The following is an 18,944-nucleotide window of genomic DNA, read 5'->3' as shown; positions in this document are numbered from 1 at the left end:
CAGCGCTGCCGCCGCCAGGCGCGTCGGCGCTGAGGGGAGCGGGGAGGTTGCGGGCCGGGCCGGGCCACCGGAGGAGGCCGGGGCCTCCGCTGCCCCCTCGGCAGCGTTTCCCCTACTGGAACCCGGGCGGGGTGGGGAAGATGGAGCCTGCGGACCGCGGCGCCGCGAGGGAGCTGAGGTGAGCGGTCGGGGGCGGCGCGGCGTGAGGCGCGGGCTGAGCGCGGCTTTGGCGAGCGCGGGAGGAAAGTAGCCGAGTCGTTACGCAGTTAGCTGGGAATTAGCGAAACTTGTGTTTCTGCTTATTAGCGAGGAGTTGTGGTAATTGGCGGTGTTACCTAGTGGTATGAAATAGAGAAGAAAAGCCTATTTTCTGATGAGAAAGCGTCGGCACGGGAGTCGTTTCAGAGAGGCTTATGGAGTATTGTTTGGGTCCGTAGGGCTTTCCAGAGACCTACTTACGGGTAAGGAGGGCGAGATCTGCTGCGCTTGCTGTTAATGTATCCAGTGTCTCAAATTTGTCGCTTTTCGTGAGGAGGAAGGAGCTTGAATAAATCTTTGGCTTCTGCTTTTATGCTTTGGCTTTTGATTTTTCTGGTGCTTTTACACTGTGTCTAAATGTTGCATCTTCTGTGGTGATAGTTGGGGTGTCTGACGCTGTGGGCTCGATTCACTGGAGAAATCTGCCTGAAGGGCAGCTGAGTAGCGGTCTATAACAGGAAAAGTTAAAAAAAACCGATAAACACTAACATTTGTTCAAAGATCTTAAAAGTCATCTTAACGCGGTGTTGGAAACACTATGACCCTAAAAATTCTCTGCTATTGAACCGTTTCAGGAATCAGTGATGTCTTCAGTAGTTTGCTTGTGTTTCATGGAATTAGAGAGTGGTAAGGGTTGGAAGGGACCTTAAAGATTGTCTGATTCCAACCCCCCTGCCATGAGCAGGGACGTCTCCCACCAGCCCAGGTTGCTCAGAGCTCCGTCCAACCTGGCCTTGGATACTGGTGGGGAGGGGACATCCACAGCTTCTCTGGGCAGCCTGGGCCAGGGCCTCACCACCCTCATGGTGAAGAATTTCTTCCTAATATCTAATCTAAATCTGCCCTCTTTTAGTTTAGTGCCATTCCCCCTTGTCCTATCACTACACACCCTTGTGAAAAGCCCCTCTCCATCCTTCCTGTAGCCCCTTCAGGCACTGGCAGCTGCTCTAAGGTCACCCCAGAGCCTTCTCTTCTCCAGACTGAACAGCCCCAACTCCCTCAGCCTGTCCTCATAGGAGAGATACTCCAGCCCTCTGATCATCTTCGTGTCCCTCCTCTGGACCTGCTCCAACACATCCATGTCCTTCTTATGTTGGGGGCTCCAGAGCTGGATGCAGTACTCCAGGTGGGGTCTCACGAGAGCGGAGTAAAGGGGCAGAATCCCCTCCCTCGACCTGCTGGCCACGCTTCTCTTGATGCAGCCCAGGATACGGTTGGCTTTCTGGGCTGCAAGCGCACATTGCTGGCTCATGTTGAGCTTCTCATCCACCAGTACCCCCAAGTCCTTCTCCTCAGGGATGCGAGTGTGTTTGCAGAAAGTGTGCCTGAGACTGTACTCTGGTGGTGCTGAAAGCTTCCAGGATAGTTTGAGCAGTATCCTCCTCCTTTTGGTGAAGGCTGTCGTTGTGGCATCAGGTGAAAATCGGTATCCCTCTCATCTCCCCTCCTTACTGTGAGCAGTGCTTGTATGGCCTCATGAAGCAGTCGGGAGCATCAGTAGACCTTTGGAACTGCACAATGCTGTAGGTTTGCTTTGCAGATGCATGTCCATTCCTCACTATTAAATTTTGTCTGCAGGCATAGTCGTAACCTACAGTGAAAGTGAATTATTGAGGATGTTTTGAATTTTTTACAAGTATTTTTTCTTTTGGTGTAAATTGGAGCACTGCAGTCTTCCCTGTGTTCTTATCAGTTGTGTGGATACTGGACACTTTGAGGAATTTAGTTTCTGTCAGAAATGACTGATAACTTCCAGTATAATTTCAGTTTTGTTTAGTCAGATAATTGTCTTACAAAATTAGTAACTGAGGAGTGTTTCCAAGCGATACAACTCTGATGGCAGAATTAGATCTGCAGCATACATACTTCCTCACCCCGAAATTTGTTTTAGAATAGCTTTTGGCTGACTTCAGTGTAGCATTACAAAGAGAAGCTATTGGTGAGAGAAATTATGGATCATTTTAGTCTGGTATCCAAGGTCACTTTCCAGCTCTTCCACATACATTGTGTGTCACCTTGAGCAGGCAGTTGATTGGGGGATAAAAATACAGCCCTAATAATGAGTGTGTTGGTGGGATTCACTGTTGAACTGTCAGTGTTTATATACAGTCCTTATGGGAAACTCAGATGGATGGAACATTAACAGCTTATTATTTTTTAAGTCTGTCTGACATTGTAACAAGACTGACAGTAAACTGAATCCCTTTTTAGAAGCTCTGATACTGAAATTACCATCTTATAATGCAACAATAGACTAGTCCTATGGCACGCGAGCGTTTCTGACAGTGCTCGAGAGGAGCAGTAGGTCTTCTTGGTTTTGGTCAGAACTGTGTGTTTGTATGTTTGGGAGCTGGAGATTATATTTCTGCTAGCCTGCGGATGGAGGCACATGATTGATTCAAATCAACAATAAATTCTTTTGAATCTTGAGCTTATAGAATTAGCCACATTAAACCCGTTATGAAGAAACAGTTCACTGTGTGAGGTAGGATGTGATTGCAGCTTTTGTAACAATCCATTGAGTGTGGTGGTAATGCTACAGTTTCTTTCAGCGTTGCTGCATCTACGTTTGTGCTTTAGCATTAGAAGCAATGCTGAGTTTCACGCGAGTGAAGACTTGATCTGGAAGACCCTTAGCCATCTGTTTCTTTTGTACTTAGGACATCAATGGTCTTGTCCTTCAGAGCGTAGTTATTCTTTTCTTATGAGAAAATGGCATCCTTTGGTAATGAAGATGCATTTCAAGATTCAGCAGCCGTCTCCCTAAACGATTTAGAAAGCCTGCACAACTTCCGCAGCCGTTCTGCAAGTTTCAGCAGCACAGGGTCCAGTGGCCGTTTGCAGCTCCGTCAGCGAGTAGCCCAGCTCATGGCTTGTGTAGAGGACATCAGCTCGGATGATGAAATTCATGAAGAAGTGTCTCGCACTCTAGATGAAGCTTTCCTTATCTGGGGGAAAAAGCTGAAGGATAAGTGGCAAGAATTCAGGTTTTGTTCCCTCTGGTTGATTGGTTTTGTGTTGTTGTTTTTTCTAATGCTAGCTAATAAATAGATTTCTGATTGATGAAAAGTGACAGAAAATGTTTGTTTTCTGTAGACAGAAATTCTGAGGGGAAATTAGATGCTCTTAAGGTTGGTTACTTGTTCATGTTTCAATTTTAGCATTGGTTTTGTGTGATTTTTTTTTGTTTGTAGACTACACTTAGTTACCTGGAATGTGGGCACAGCTTCTCCACCTCCTGATGTCACTAGTTTACTGCAGCTCGATTCACTGGGCCCAACTATGGATATGTATGTTATAGGGTAAGTATCTATTAAACAACTTGCTTTGTGAGTTCGTTGAACAACTGTGGAGTCTCAACAGCTTACTGTTTATTTTGGGAGGACTGTGCAATGCTCACTGCCTAGGAGATGGTTTAACATTATTGCTAACAGAAGATGAAGATTAGAGTTAGTGACTTGGAACAGAGATGATTTATAGAAGGAGAATCTTCTCTCCTTTCTGCTGTTGTTTTGTGACAAAATAGAGAATATCTTTTTTCTAAACACATAAAAACTTTCTGGCTGCTGTTTTCTTTGTTGACACGTAGAAGTAGAAGCATATTCATTCTGATGTGAAAGTTATCAAAAATTCATCATGTTTTAAAGAAATTAGTGTAAGCTTATTAGGCACAATCTGCCATCATGTTTTCCAGACTTTCTTGAAATCTTAAAGACCTGACAGTCAGGTTATTTGTCATAACATATCTTGGGTCTAACATCATCTCTTAAGCTCTGTCTTCAGGTCTATGTCAGCTCCTTCGATTTTGCTTTTCTCCGTGTTAGATGTGTTAGACCAGTGGACTGGTTAAACTGCTTGTAAATGAGAAACTGAACAGTGAGAATTTTCAGACTTACACTGAGAGGTCTGTTAGGATGTTGTGGTCTGTGTTCTGAAAAGGTTGTATGAATTCTGTCAGAACCAAGTGATACACTGTGAATAATCTTGATGTATTCAGCTTACAGGAGGTGAACTCAAGAATCACGAATTTTCTGTCTGACATGGCATTTGATGATCCATGGAGCATTTTCTTCATGACTGTATTGTCTCCACTGGGATATATCAAGGTAATTGTTTACATCTCGTAAGTATCACAGCAGTGAAGGAAAATGTCTTTCCCAGCTCCATTTAGATTTTTTTTTCCCCCGCGAACTCTCCATAAAAGAGAAGTCAGGGGGGGTTTTTTTGCAGGTGTCTGTCGCTTCCATAGGTACACGTATGTTACAAGTGATTCTTCATCACACTTGTGTTTCCCTGGTTTGTTGATAAAGACAATTTTAATTTTTCTCTATTAATAATAATGTCCTTAATTTTAGCAATAAAAATTGGACATGTGGTTTTCCATTTCTCATGTGGAATAATGGGGCAGTTTTGATGGTTTTGCAACTCAGATGACAAACAGCAAGAAGTTGTTCAGATGTGCTGGCGTTGGCCTGTGGAAGTGCTGCAGAGCCATGTGATGAATAGAAAAATACTCCTGTTGTAATAAGAATACGTTTGCAAGGAACAGAATAATGAAGGTTATTTAAAATGAAATGTGATGTGAACTTCTACTCAACAGCATATTTCTTGTGGCCACAATATCTCTATCTCTCTCTTGTTTGTAGAAAATGGTTTTGCTCTGGGCAATATTGGGGAAATGTATTGTGATGCTTCTAATGTAGTCTGCTTAAGTACCTGCTTTCACTATAAATATCCCAAGCAATGGCAGTGATTTTCGTTAAGATTGGTAAGGTTTCTTTTTCTTTTTTTTTTTTTTAACAACTTGTTTGCAGGTGAAAATAAATTGCATATATGTAAAACAGGATTTTAGTGGGTATATATATTTTTCTGAGGACTTTATTTTTAATTGAAGACCTAGAGCATTGTATGGTAGTTTAAATGACAAGATTTTTGGTAGTATTTGGGGCATAAGATCAGCTAAAGTACTAGCTATTTTAATGATGCAAACAATAAACATAGGATATCCTGAATTTCTCTGATAAAGAGATATTAGAAGCGTTTTGAATGCTGCATTGCTTTTCTAAATCAAGCATTATTTCAGGGTGATTTTGCTGAGAGGATTGTATTATCTGCATGCTAATCAGACTCAGTAGTTGTGCCATTCTTTTAACTAATTAAACAGAACAAAGGACCCATTGGGAATTATAAAAAGGAAAAAAACCCACCATTGTTCATTCTAGTGAAAGTAATTGCTGATAAACCTTTAAAATCTGGCTGTGGGCTGACATTCAGGCCCGGTGTATAGACAGTTAGAAAGAATTCTTAGTGGTATGCATGGTTTATTTTGGATTCTCATTTATAAATGTGCCACTTTGGACACAGTAATGAATGGATGCTGCTACCTGATGGTTTTCAGCAGGACTTTGTTAGCTCTGATAATAGGAGGGGACTGTCAGGTCAGGTCAAAACCAAAATAGGCACTGAGGAGAGCTTGTGCTAGGACTTACCTGGGAAGCTGAGGAGGAGAGGAAAGTTGCCCCTTCTTTGCTGACCTATGGCAAAGTTGGCTGTACAGGGGCAGTTGTCATACCTAGGGCCTTCTGTCCCTTCAGTAACATTTTCAGACTGTTAGATTGGTTGGGGTCAGTCAGTTCTTTCACCAGAAGCAGAATTGCATCCCCTCTATGAAAGGTCTTTGCTGGATTTGGCAGTACGTGTTGGTGGGACTAATGCTAGTTCCAGCAGAGGAGGGATCCATTGTGTTTTGATGTTCAAGACCTACAGAGAGAAGAAATTTCATACAGATCTTGAAAAATGTCTGGTACTGGCCCACAGCACAATGAAGTGTAGCAAATAGTAAAGAGACTGAAAGATCTTGGTATCTCATGAATGTAGTTATGGAAAGGAGAATACTGGTTACTCCAAATGTTTGATCAGATACAAATATTTATGTGTTATCTAGTAATTGCTATCCATCATTTCAATATACTGTTTAGTATTTTATTGTGTTCAAAGAGAATGAAAACATTAACATATGTTCTGAAATCACTTAATTGTGTACATGTGGAGGCAAAGAAGGGAGGAATTCTGTTTTAAAGTTTGGACTGAGTTTGTGTACTTCTCCAGCAGTTGTGTAGTCAGTGTTATCAGTTTTTATTCTAATGTAGTCTTGCTCCAAGTTCATCGAGCGTAAAATTGAACTACAATTGATATATTTCAATGTCTGTATTTTAAATTGAATCATTATCATTAAAACAAACACTTAAAATGAGTTTTGTGTCTCATGTCAGGAACATTGTGAAGTTCATATATTTTCAATGAAGAACATCTTTGTTAGACTGTTTCCACACCCACAAAAAAAACCTCAGACCACAAAAAAAACCCAGTATCTTAAAACTTAAATAGTGTATTATGTGCTCCCTAAGCATCTTTGCTTTGGAGGTGTTTGGTAAATCAGTTTTTACAGGCATTGGAGGCAAGAGTTACTGCTATTTGCAGCTCATTATTTTTGCAAATGCCTAGAATTAATTGCTGTGCTTTTTAGGCATTTTAATGGCATTTAGAATGATTAGTTATCTGCTGAAGGATGTTTCAGTTTGAAAATCTTGCTCCTGTTGGAGGACTTGTAGGTGTGCATTATTAAGATTATAGACAAAAAATCAAGGATTTGTTTCTTCATGAACAGGATGCTTAAAGGTAGAAACAAGAGGCTGGTGAGGCAGAAGAAAGGTACTAAAAGATGTTTGGGCAAATACACGTTTTGAGGTCAACTTCAGATTTGTAATATGATGTTACAACTAATGTTAATTAGTTGAGAGATTCAATTTTTTAGAAGCAAGTCTACCGTAAGAATGTGTTCTTTACAGTACTGACATGCATCTGCATTTACTGTGTCACAGTATTGAAGCCAGGCTTGGCGAGGGAATTGCATGGCGTCTGCTATGGCATTCTTCACCTAAAAGCTCATGTGAAGTAGACCCAAAGAATTCTAGATACCTCCCTGGAAATGACCATTCCTTTTTTTGTATCTCTTCTAGCTCTCCTCCGTCCGCATGCAGGGATTACTACTTCTGATCTTTGTGAAGCATGTCCACCTTCCCTTCATACGGGACATTCACACCCACTACACACGCACAGGCCTGTATGGCTACTGGGTAAGAAAGTGTCTGAGACTTGGTTGCCTTGGTTACTTCTGGTGGTGTGTGCCTCTAAATGATTTCATGGTGGGAGAGAGGGTATATGGTTTACTTAAAAATGAATAAACTGACAAGCAGCAAGACTGACTTACTTGCACCTTGTATGCAAGTGTGCAGCACGAACCATAATTTTACCAGTCTATTAGCTGATGCACAACAACTTGTGTAGGAAGAAATTGTATTCATTTAAATCCAAACAGAAAGATTTAAAAATTTATAGGTGGTGTTAATAGTTACGTTTGCAGGTGTTGACTATGGTTTCAGAGAACATTATTCATCTTCCATACCAGGGAAACAAAGGAGGAGTCACCATTCGCATGTCCCTCTATGGTCATACAGTTTGTTTCATGAACTGCCACTTGCCAGCTCACATGGAGAATACAGAGCAGCGATTGGATGACTTTGAGAAAATTCTGGAAATGCAGTTTGAAGGAGAGAACATTCCGAGTAGCTTGGATCATGAGTGAGTTGCTCAGACCCTATTCTGTCTTACTGTTTTTGTCTGTTAAGTGGTAAACTCATGCACTGAAAAGTTTTAATTTTGGAGTTTTCATCCATCATTTTTTAAATGTCTTTTCAGCCTTGACGCTGAATCCTGGGAGGAAAAGATAACCTGGAAGATGAAGGTCCATTTTGCAAGACTGTTCTCTTCCAGTCTTGAATTATATTAAATTTGTTAGCGTATGTACTGCACATGTCATGTGCTGGAGAGCTTTGGAAGCTAAAGCCCGTTTGTGCCAAAAATCCTTTAGATGACTATTAAATGTGTATCTTCCTCCATTTTTTCGAGGAGATATGTGTTATGTTTTGGGCCGTTTTTATTCCTGTTGAAATTTTAGTGTCTGGCTGAGGGCTTCTCAGCACTCTTCCCTCAGAAGTCTCACATAAAAAAATAAAACAAAAACCAAAACTAAACCTGATTTGGGCCACTAATTGAGTCATTGTTCCTTAATTCTGCAGGGATTATTTGTATGTTCCGTTGTTTTCTTGTGCTGGAATCTAAAGGTGGTAACAGAACTATGTAACACAGGGTTGAGAAAAACATTTTAGTCTGGTAATTATTTTTTTCTTATATATCCATAAAACTGCTAGGACAGATAAATCTGGAATGGATATGTAATATCACTTTAAATGTTAATGAGTTCATTAAAATTATATTAAAATGTGTGACATGTGAGTTTCAAAATTATTTCCTTCTATATCTTAGTATAAATGTTTAATATTTCAAGTTAATGTGTTTAATTTCCTTAATTATATGCATGGGTACGTACCAAATCAGCTGCTGTCGTCTTTTAAGAAGAAATCAGAAATGACGTTAAGATAAAAGGTGGTTTTTTTTCCATAAGATCAAGTCTGGGGTATCCACCCCTGAACAAAACATTGAACCTAGAGATTTTCAAAGAGAAGTTAATTTGCTTGAAAAAATAGCTTTCCTGTAGTTTAAAACATTGCTGATAATACGCTCCAGTGCTTTATAATAATAACTTTCTTTCCTAATAACTATAGAACACACAATATGTATCCCTGCTTTCCCAAGGCACTAAACTAGAGCTCTGAGTTAGTGGATTAACATAACCAGCTGGTGTATAGGTCATGAATTTTGTGATTTATTTTACCTACTGTTAAAATTTAATTCTAAATCTGCCTCTAAGAGAAATGTAAGTCATTAGGGAACTCAGGACAAGTTAATACCCAGGCAGTAATGAGCAAGCAGCAAGAATGCAAGGGACTTAATTTACTACTTCAATTCCTTTATATTTTTTGTTTAGCAGCAGGTTATCGCTGTGTAAGCTTATCTAATAGATAACTACTTCATGATTGTGTTTAAACTGTTTAGATTAAGTAATACAAGTGATTAGAGCACCTAATTAGTGTAATGTCTTATGTTCTGTTGAATTCTTCCCTCGTGTTAATGGATTCCTATAAATCTTCCTTTTTTTTTTTTTTTCCTTCTTTTTTTAAAGCATTCTCTTCTGGTTTGGAGATCTAAACTTCCGGATAGCAGATCACGGCATACATTTTGTTCGAGAATCAATAAATAACAAGCGTTACAATCTGCTGTGGGAAAAGGACCAGGTATGTTGTCTTAATATGTCTGGGGGTTTTGTTTAGTTTTGTTCTGTTTTTAACGCATACAAACACAGCACAGTAGTTCACATTACTTCTTGAGTTTGTAATTTCTGTCAAAGAACACAAATTAAGAGTAGTCATGAGGTGGAACAGATCTAGCTGTTCACTCTCTCACTTCACAGTCATAAGCCCCAATTAATTGCAAACTTTTTCTGCTTTTGCTTAGTTTCTTACTCATTTAGAATGCTTATGTTCGACTGAAGCTTTCTTTGAACTTTGTGGCTAGTGAATTGTTCCTCACCTTAATTTCTACTCCTTTATTCTTCTCCCAAGAACTATTTTTAAGAGAAGCTTATTCTGGAATTTGTTTTAAGTAGAACTACTACAAAACTTTTAAGCAGATTGTGTTAAGATTTCTGGTAGTAACAAAGAAGCACTGCTGAATTTACTTTTCCAGTTATGTTGCACTGACTGAGATGTTGAATTCTTCGAAGATGCTTTCTCATCTCCTTTCCCAAGTGCACTTTAAGCTCTGATTTTTAAATATAACCTTCAAAAGTTACTTTTTATTTCTGCAGTTAAATATGGCAAAAAAGAAGGAAGCATTTCTTCAGGATTTCATAGAGGGTCCTCTACAGTTTAAACCGACCTACAAATTTGACCTTTATTCGGATGTATATGATACAAGGTAAAAGCATAAGATGAGTTTAAGCATGGAATAGTAGAGTGAATGTGGTGCTTGACTAAATATCACTTTAGTAAGCAAACCTGAATTTCCTGAATGTACTGGTTAACCGGGGCTATTGAGCTTGTTCAGTGGTCAAATCAGAATAAATGAGTATTTCTGGCTGAAGAAGCCTGGGTCTGCTGAGTGCATGAGGGAAGTAGTGAAACAACCCAGCTTTCTTTTTGGAAAGACTACATTAACAGAATAAAGTAGCACTTTTTTAAGCTACTTCTTTTTTGTTCGTTAATACTAAAAGTGCCCATTGGTTGTCAGAAATCAGCAAAAGGAAGAGAGTAATTGTCTGCAATTTTTGTTTCCCTTCACTGTTTAAGCATTTCATTTGATACTGCTGGTATTTGGAAATAAATGTATATGTGTCTATAAATTATTTGAAGTTGAAAATGGAGTAGCTTAAGTTTCCAAAGTTTTTCTCTGATGGTATACTTTGTTGTTAAGTATTAGTCTTATGTTTCAACAGAAGGATAAGTTCCTGTCCAAACAAAGGTTTTGTATTGATCTTTTTCTTTACTTCCAGAGAGCAGAAGTCCCTGTTTTGGTTTAAGTAAGAAGAGAACTTTCTGGATTTCATAGATTTGTAAATATTTCAGAATCAAAACAGTGCTCCTTCCTGAGCTTTTGATTTGATTTTTGTGAAATATTTGAAAATCAGATAACAGCTGATTTTCTTCAGGGATTTTTCTGAACCTGTCTGAAAGCTGCAGTGTTGTCTACTCTGCTGTAGCACGTAATATTGGAAGTTTGTTCATTTGGATCCAAAGACGTTTTGCTCACCTAACTGAGTGTGAAGTGATACAGTGGAACCAGCAGTAAATCCAATTAACAAAAACATTCTAGGAATTATTCATAGCCTAATAGTCTGTATTGACTCATTTAAAGAACAAAAAGTATGCTTACACTTACTGTGTGCATTCTACTGCTGTTAAAGCTAGCAGAGATATTTTGGTCAGATGAGAGGTGATCAGTAGACAAGGCAAGTACCCTTGATAAGTGTGCTTTGTATGAAGCACACAGTATTTGGTTATCTTTAATACTTTTTCAACGTGGATTTTGAGGTTTTGTTTCCCATCTCATGTGCTTTTTTCTGTAAAACAGTGAGTGTATTAACTTAAGCTGTTCTTTTGGTATTTTCTTGCACAGCAGAGCAGACATATGGCAGCTCATAAAGATTTCTGTCGGTTTATGTAATTAGTGGAGTAAGTGGGATTATGGCCCTTTAGTCGTTTAAAATCTTTCCACCTTACTGAAGGTGAGTCAGCCTTACATATGGGACGGGGTAAAACAAAAGTATGTTGAATATTGAACTAAATGGCATTTCCAGTTTATGATGATTTTGATATTCAAAGTTACTAAACTGACAGTTCTCCTTACACATCCTGCTCATTAACTTCTATAATTCAATCCAGTCCATTCTAATTCCTCTTTCATAGGGTATGATCTTTTCTCCATTTCAATTTGAAGTGATACATCCATACAGAGAGTTGCTGTTAAGTCTTCTTCCCACTACAGAGAGAACCACGAAAGGCTCATGTCTTCTGTTGTTGTTGATATGGTATAAAAGGAAACTCTGAATTACGATTACAGATTTGATGTATAGCATGGTTTCAGGCACAACTTTCTTGATTATGGAATTTTTAAAGCCTGTTGTTATGAGACAGCAGTAGCTTGCAAACTTGAAACGCAGGCTAGTACAGTTTAGAGGAGCTTTAAATAAAGCATTGCTGTGTCACCTCTGATTAGTATAAGCTACCTAAGTTTGTCCGGTGTTTATTGGTAAAAGAAACTTGTTCTCAAATGTTTTGAAGAATTTCAAACATCATTCAGACTCTTCCTATATCTTCCTTAAGTTTATGCCCCTTTTCTCAGAATGACTATACATTTGAAGCTTGGGGCAGTTGCATTATCATCTCAATTTTCTTGCATGTTTTTATGGACTATATTAAGAGAAAGTATCATCTCCTGTATGAAGCTGACTAACCCATTGAAATGCCCTTCTCCCCTTCATTTTACTCCTCTTTCAGAAACGTATGAAACTTATCTGTGTTAAATGGAGTTGAGTTCAAATTAAGGAAACTTTGGCTGTAAAACATATTGAACAGAGCTGTAAAATGAAGCTTGGATGTGATTGCCTGCTTTTATTAATATGTATCTGACAGTCTTTCAACTTTGAGTAGATTTTGCACAGTATTCTTTGATTTTGGGAACCGTTTTTTTTCTCATTTCACGTTTATCTTACACTTCTGCAGTGAGAAGAAAAGAAAGCCAGCGTGGACTGATAGAATTCTTTGGAGAGTGAAAAATCTCTGCCAGCATGCATCAAAAGAAGGCCAATTCTCTGAAGAGGAGCAGACAATTTCTGTTACTTTGAATAACTATATCAGTCATATGAGCTATGGCATCAGCGATCATAAACCTGTTACAGCAACTTTTGGGCTTGAGGTGCTGTCCCAGTTATGTTGTTAAGAAAGTTTGTTTTACTCTGTGTTGCCTTACAGAAGCTAGTGCTAAACTTTGTAAGTCGTAATCTCTGTTTCATTCTGGTTACAGTGAAGGCAGCAAATTGCTTTTAGGTTACTTCCATTCAGTTAAGAGTCCCACAGCAGGTGTGGCAGAGAATAACTTGAATAACTGAGTGACAGACATGAATGACTCTAAATTCTGTTCTTTTGTCTAGTTGAAGCCTCTGCTATTAGATCCTTTGGTCAGGCTGAATCCTGAGGGTGAGTGGAGTGCGGAACACGATGTTCTCATCAGCTATTCTGCAGTGCCTGAATTCCCAAGCAGTGCTTGGGACTGGATTGGACTCTTCAAGGTAATGTTACCACATCGTGGCTCTTCACTCTGGTGAAGATGGTGAATATGACTGAGGTAGTTGATAGTCTTCTGCCATAGGACGTTGTGATTCCTGCTAGTGCAAAACTCTCTGAAATAGTCACGTATCCTTGATTGCTGTTTCTGTATGCCGACAGTTTAGTTGCATAGCATGCCAGCTGTTTTGCACCCTTTAAATTATCTACTAAGATAATATGATGATTTATTTAACTAAAATGGTGCAGAAGCTGTGAAAATGAATTGTCCTCCCCTAATGCTTGCAGTTCAAAAGATTTACATAGCAAAGAAAGGACAAGAATAAAAGAAAGTCAGTGGAAGGATGAGAGAACAGAGCACTCGTACCCTCTCAGAAACAAGTTTTGTGCGTGCCCCCAAAATGTTTTGATCCTAAAAGTGGAGTGTTTTAATTACTTCAGTGATGTAGTAAACATCTCTCTCACAACCTAGAGTTTTCTGTGTAGTGTGTTTTTTGTTTCCTTCAGAAGGCTGATGGTTTGCATCTTTCTTTGCAGGTGGCTTTCAGGCATGTGAATGACTATGTTACTTATGCTTGGGTAGAAGATGATGAAATTTCTTCTAGCAAAGACAGTAAACAAGTAAGCCAGTTGTATGTATTTCTAACATAGTTTCCCATAGAGTAGCATTCAAGATCTGTTTGTTCCATATCCCCTTCTTGCAGGTTCTTTATCTTCTTTCCCAGTCGAAGCTAATTGGGAGTGATACTATTGTTTAAAATCCCTCTTCGTAATTCTTACTAATTTTCAGGCAGTCTAGCATACCTGCTCAGGTGTGATCATGTTGCTTAAGGGAATTGATGAAAAAGCAATTTATTCCTGTAGTGACTTTTCATTGCATTAAAACTACTGGCTTTTTATATGTTCGTCTGTTTCTGCCACTCAAGTAACTGGCCGTGTTTTCATCTGATTTTCAAAGTTGCTCAGTGTATCCTAAATATTTATTGTATCATTTTCGTTACAATTGTAAATACCTAATGTTACTAAAACAGTTAGTTCCAGGTATCTAATACAGCTACAGGTTAGGGTTTCTTTGACTTTTCTTCGTTTTGGCGACATTGAGTGGTTTGGTCCCTCTTTAAAAATTGCTGTCTTGTTGCATAGCTTTATAGAGGTATTGCATAGAAGTATTTATCTGAACAAACAAATTAAAATTTAATTTTGGAGACACAGTGGGTGCAAGGATGGATGAGATTTTCCAGACAACAATGGAAAGCGGTTATCTCTTGTTAGAGATTTTGTAAGTTAGCATCAAGTTTATAACAAGAGCCCGAATTGTGTTGTGTCAATATTCTGAATGTCAACATTTCTCTGATATCATGCTTTCCTATCAGTAAGCTGGAAAATCTAAGCTCTATCAGTGTTGTTACTATGAGTGTCTATGAGTGAGGATACTATGGGCCGCAGTTTAGGAACTGTAGGATCTTTAGGATAGTACAAAACGAAGGTGGTGGGTTTGCTCTGCTATTTCATGTCACAGTTATTGCCACCAGGAGGCAGCTCATCTCCCTCCTTGCTGCTGTTGTGGCCTTGTCCCTTCCCTTACAAAAGCTCTGGGTTTCTTCTCGCTTCTTACTGAATCAAATCAGCTTGCTTACATGGTGAAGGATATTCAGTTCTCCTCCCTAACTTAGTTTTCAGGTGTTTTCTTGAGTTATTTCCATCCTTATCCTTTTTAGCTTACATTTTAAAACTTGCTTATAAATAGTAAATACTGATTTTTATGGTGTCCTGAATGGCAGAGACTGTGTTTTTGAAAGTCTCTTTCTCTGTGGAAATTGCCCATTGCCTGTTTTTATTCTTGTTGACAGGTTTACATGAGTGCTGCAGAAATACCTGATATGGGAGGAGAATTTTTGCTTTGTTTTTATAGCAATAATTTGCAGTCAATAGTTGGTATCAGCCAGCCTTTTCAGGTAATATATTTGGAAGCTTTGATTAATGTTGATGTGGTTTTTTTTTTTTTTTAAATTTTTTTTTTATTATTATTTTGCTTTCATATGCATCTGAATGTAGGTGTGTGGAGCTGTGTTAATCCTGGAGGCAGTGGCAGCAGAAGTAATTGCAAAAAGGTTACGGGCTGGCTAACAACCTGTAAAAGAATTTGCTGATATGCTAAAAGACTCTGAGTAACTATTATGGCAACACATCATTGTAATGAAAGAAGACAGCTTCCTTTCTCGCAGCTTTCATGTGTGGAACTTCAGGCTCTGTCAGTTAGGTACCTAGTTTCTGTAAAGATGAGGACTCAAATCAATGATAAATAACTGCTGCCAAGTTTCTCATAGATTGCCAGTGAACTCTTTGTGTTCCATTCTGTGACAGATTTGCACAGAAGTGCTTCCTGTATATTTAGTCACTTGAATTTGGGAAAGACAGGGCAGTTGGAACTCAAGTTATTTGCTTAACAGGCTTCTTCATTTAATTTCTGAAAGGATGACTGAACCTGCACAGACTAGATGAAGCAACTGAACATTGCTGCTTCTGCGGAAGCATTTTTTGACAAAGTCATTTTGTTTGTGCATAATTTTCTATGGTGTCACGGCTGTGCTAATGTGTTGTAGGATGGTTAAAATGGAAGTTCTGCATTGTTGTTGGGTGAAGGGGTTTTAGAAGACTGTCAAACCCATTTACCTTAGGGGATACAGTAATGAAAGTTTCTGGGCTGGCTGGTCTATCTCAGTGATACTGTTCATATTTTTCTTTCTATGTTGGTGAGAAGCATTGCCAAGTCCAGTATTTTAGTTGTCTCTGAGCTGAAGATCTACCACAAACTCTGCAGGATGATTGTCAGTTGTATGTGGGTACAACACACCGTATGCCTGCCTTTTTGCTGACACTTAATGTTTTTGTGTCAATTTAGAGTTTTTTAGCTAGTTTGTTTGTTGTTTTTTTTTAATTTCATAATTGCTGCATAGATGCATCACTTTTAATTTTCTCAGTTTCTAGCAGGTATGTAAGACATCTTTATGTAACGGTGTATTGATAGTATAGAGCAGCACAGTGTTTCTGAACGTGTTAATTTGTTAACTACTGTCTTTCTTCTAGATTCAGCCTAGCAGAACATCAATAGAAAAGGATCTGACACAGGAGGAGAACAGTTGGATGCAGAAACCTGACAATCTGGAATCACATGATGAGTTCTGAAGGCAGAAAGGGCATTTAGTGGTCCTGATTCAGGAGTCAGATGATTCTTTATGTCTTAGTGATTATAAGCTTTTACAAGATGGAGTAAGACAGTGCAAGTAAGACAGGTAGGATTATTCAGAAACTTTGTAAGCTCATAGAAGATAATTTATTGTGGAAACAGATATTTTTATTGTTACAGGGACAGTAACTCTCTTGCACTGGATGAGAACTGTAAAAATAGCACCTAATAAATGCTGTATGTTTTAGGGTGATGGACACTTCTAATACAATGATTTAACCTAAGTTGCGATCTGCAATAGATTTTTAGGCTTGCTCCTTTTCTGTAGAGGGTATTTTCTTTACAATACAATATTTACTGTGCTGTAACCACTTAATAATTGATTTCCAGATTTTGAGTTTAAATGAAGTTATTTAAAAAATTATTTATTAGATACAGCTAGTTAGCTTGTTTTAAAATTTTATGTGACTTTTAAATGTAAGCTAATTACCTTTTGGGAAACACATGTGGCAACAAGTCACATGAAAACAAAATCTTTGGAGTGTGTAATTTCTCCTTTGGTAGTAGATCCCGTCATGCCTTATTGATAACTGTTTGTAGGATTTTCCATTTCTAATTTTTCCACATTGAGATACATTTATCGAAACACACTTTCCTCTTTTTTTTTTTTTTTTAATTCTTCTTTCATAAAACAGTTGAGCAATTTGCCTATTGCATTTCTCCTTCTCATTTAAAAAGGTAAAATAAAACCACATTGATACTAGTCCCTGGCTCGGAGTTAACCAGGATCCCACAATTTCTGAAAGTTGAGAAATGCTTTAGCATAGGCATGCAGATCATAGTTCATGAAGCATTTGTTGGCAAAGAGCTAACGATCATGGGACTAACCGCGATTGTTTTCTGTTGTCATACTGATTTTAGAAAGCTAAAGCCGTATTTAAGTACTTCCCTGATACCATCGTGCCACATAATTGCTGCACTTACTACAGAGGTGATGGGAATTATAGATGGGGAATTTCGGTGGAACAAGTTCTTTCTTATGGCGTAATCTGTGCTACCAAAATTGTAAATCTCTTCGATTTATAGCAATTGGTCTGCAAGATTTCTATTTTGCTAGAGGTGCTTAGACCTTAATGTATCCTATGCACTTGAGAGTGGAGATAGAATAGGAAAGATCATGTACATTTAAAAACCAGAAAGGTAGTTAGCTTCCAAAATGTTTTTATTTCTTGATGAGGAAATTGAGATGTTTGGAAAGGATTGGAAAAGGCACCAACATTCCACAGAATCTCAGACTGCAGTGCAGGACAAGAGAGCACTTGTGAGTCTCCCGTGTTCTAGATACACAGCTTCGAGCTACCTGCTGTGTATGGTGAGTAAAGTTAGTTACTTATCACTGTCATGTCAGTTATGGATGCAAAAGAGAAAATTAGGTTCAAGTGGAAGAGCAAAGCAAAAGTTGTTCGTGTGTTTATGATGGAATATTGCTTCAGAACTGAACTCATTCCTTTTTGCTCTTTTTCTCAGACCCTTAATTTTTTCAGCATTCTTTTGAAATAGAAGGTTAACACCTTGGTATGGCATTTGTTTTGCAATTAGTTGCTTTTATCATTCACTGTATAAAATCTTCTGGGCTCAGGGTGTCTTTGTATACTGTGGAAAGTATAAGATAGGTTCACTGGTTAGATAGTTGCAGTGTGGGGTTTAAGAACACTTAGCCTCTGTAAATGTTGGTTAGTTGTATCAGCTTAATGCTTGATGTTGGGAACTGTTTCCAGTTGTAAGTAGTGAGGGCAGGTTCAGAGGATACTGTGTTCATTTCCGGGATTGAAACTGCCTTAAGGTTCACCATTTGTACATTCCTATGACACTTTAGAACAATAATAGAAACGGTTTTCACATTTTCACTGGTCTTACGGGAATTTGTTTTGCACTAAATTTTTCAGATATGTGACTTTTCATGGCAATTAGGGCATCAGACAAATCCCTACTGAATTGCAAAGAAGTTTTGCAGTTCTTGAGTTGTACTCTGTTTCTGATTTTACTTGTGTTACTGTATTACTGTACTCCATGCAAGGAGATTCTGTGGAGAGCTCAAGGAACAGTGGTCTTGGAATTCCAGACCACAGCTGATGATTTATTGTGGACCAAGATCCAGTTTCTTCTAATCAGGGTGCATCTGCTGTTCATGAGCAGCTCAGAGGGGGAGCCATACAGCCGCTTTACATGGGCAAGAAACTCAAGATCCTTAATGCTGTATGAGAGCTGATAACCCTCTCAATCACTGGACATAGAAGCTGCTTTTTGTAAACTAATCCTTTGAACCACAGGACTTCACTGAAAATGCCCACAGCAGCTGTGATTGAATCTGCTTGTGTGTTGGTAGGATGCTGCACAGAACTGTATACTTCTTTCTTAAGTATTATGCACACAGTAGCACTTTTGTTTACTACTGTTACCTATGGTAGCTTTTCAGACTATTCCATGACCTGTAATGATGCGATTTCTGATGAAATTTATCTTTCTTAAAACACCTTTAATTGGATGTTATAATCACTGGAAATGTTTTTATACTCATGTGTTTTCTTTTCATGTACCACTAAAATAAATCCTAGCAGTGAAGTGTTCTACGTGGCCTCTATTAATTTGAGAACAAACACATTGGTTCGGGTGGGGAGGATTAATTCATGCACGGTAAC

General features: G+C 38.6%; 1 protein-coding gene across 3 annotated transcripts; it reads left to right on the top strand.

Moving 5' to 3' along the window:
• Nucleotides 1-2: 2 nt before the first annotated feature.
• INPP5K (inositol polyphosphate-5-phosphatase K) lies at nt 3-18,872 on the top strand. 3 transcript variants are annotated; one of them, XM_075439988.1, is made up of 13 exons: nt 3-178; nt 3,453-3,560; nt 4,256-4,364; nt 7,278-7,394; nt 7,727-7,899; nt 9,401-9,512; nt 10,085-10,194; nt 10,769-10,795; nt 12,498-12,690; nt 12,926-13,063; nt 13,596-13,679; nt 14,909-15,013; nt 16,146-18,872. In XM_075439988.1, the coding sequence occupies exons 1-13, from the start codon at nt 141-143 to the stop codon at nt 16,242-16,244; spliced, it is 1,413 nt and encodes a 470-aa protein (XP_075296103.1). In that variant the 5' UTR covers nt 3-140; the 3' UTR covers nt 16,245-18,872. The 3 variants fall into 3 exon arrangements, with proteins under 3 accessions (XP_075296103.1, XP_075296105.1, XP_075296106.1); XM_075439990.1 differs by lacking the exon at nt 10,769-10,795; XM_075439991.1 differs by lacking the exons at nt 3-178; nt 3,453-3,560 and adding an exon at nt 4,905-5,026 and having other exon boundaries at nt 4,282-4,364.
• Nucleotides 18,873-18,944: the final 72 nt, after the last annotated feature.

Source organism: Opisthocomus hoazin, chromosome 20 (genome assembly GCF_030867145.1).
Source record: "Opisthocomus hoazin isolate bOpiHoa1 chromosome 20, bOpiHoa1.hap1, whole genome shotgun sequence".
Taxonomy (NCBI): Eukaryota; Metazoa; Chordata; class Aves; order Opisthocomiformes; family Opisthocomidae; genus Opisthocomus; species Opisthocomus hoazin.
This window is presented reverse-complemented; position numbering and strand designations above follow the sequence as displayed.

Coding starts and splice junctions, on each gene's coding strand:
- INPP5K (XM_075439988.1), top strand. CDS start 141: ATGGAGCCTGCGGACCGCGGCGCCGCGAGGGAGCTGAG. Junction 7,395..7,726: donor CAGGCCTGTATGGCTACTGG/GTAAGAAAGTGT, acceptor CTTCCATACCAG/GGAAACAAAGGAGGAGTCAC. Junction 15,014..16,145: donor GTATCAGCCAGCCTTTTCAG/GTAATATATTTG, acceptor TCTTTCTTCTAG/ATTCAGCCTAGCAGAACATC.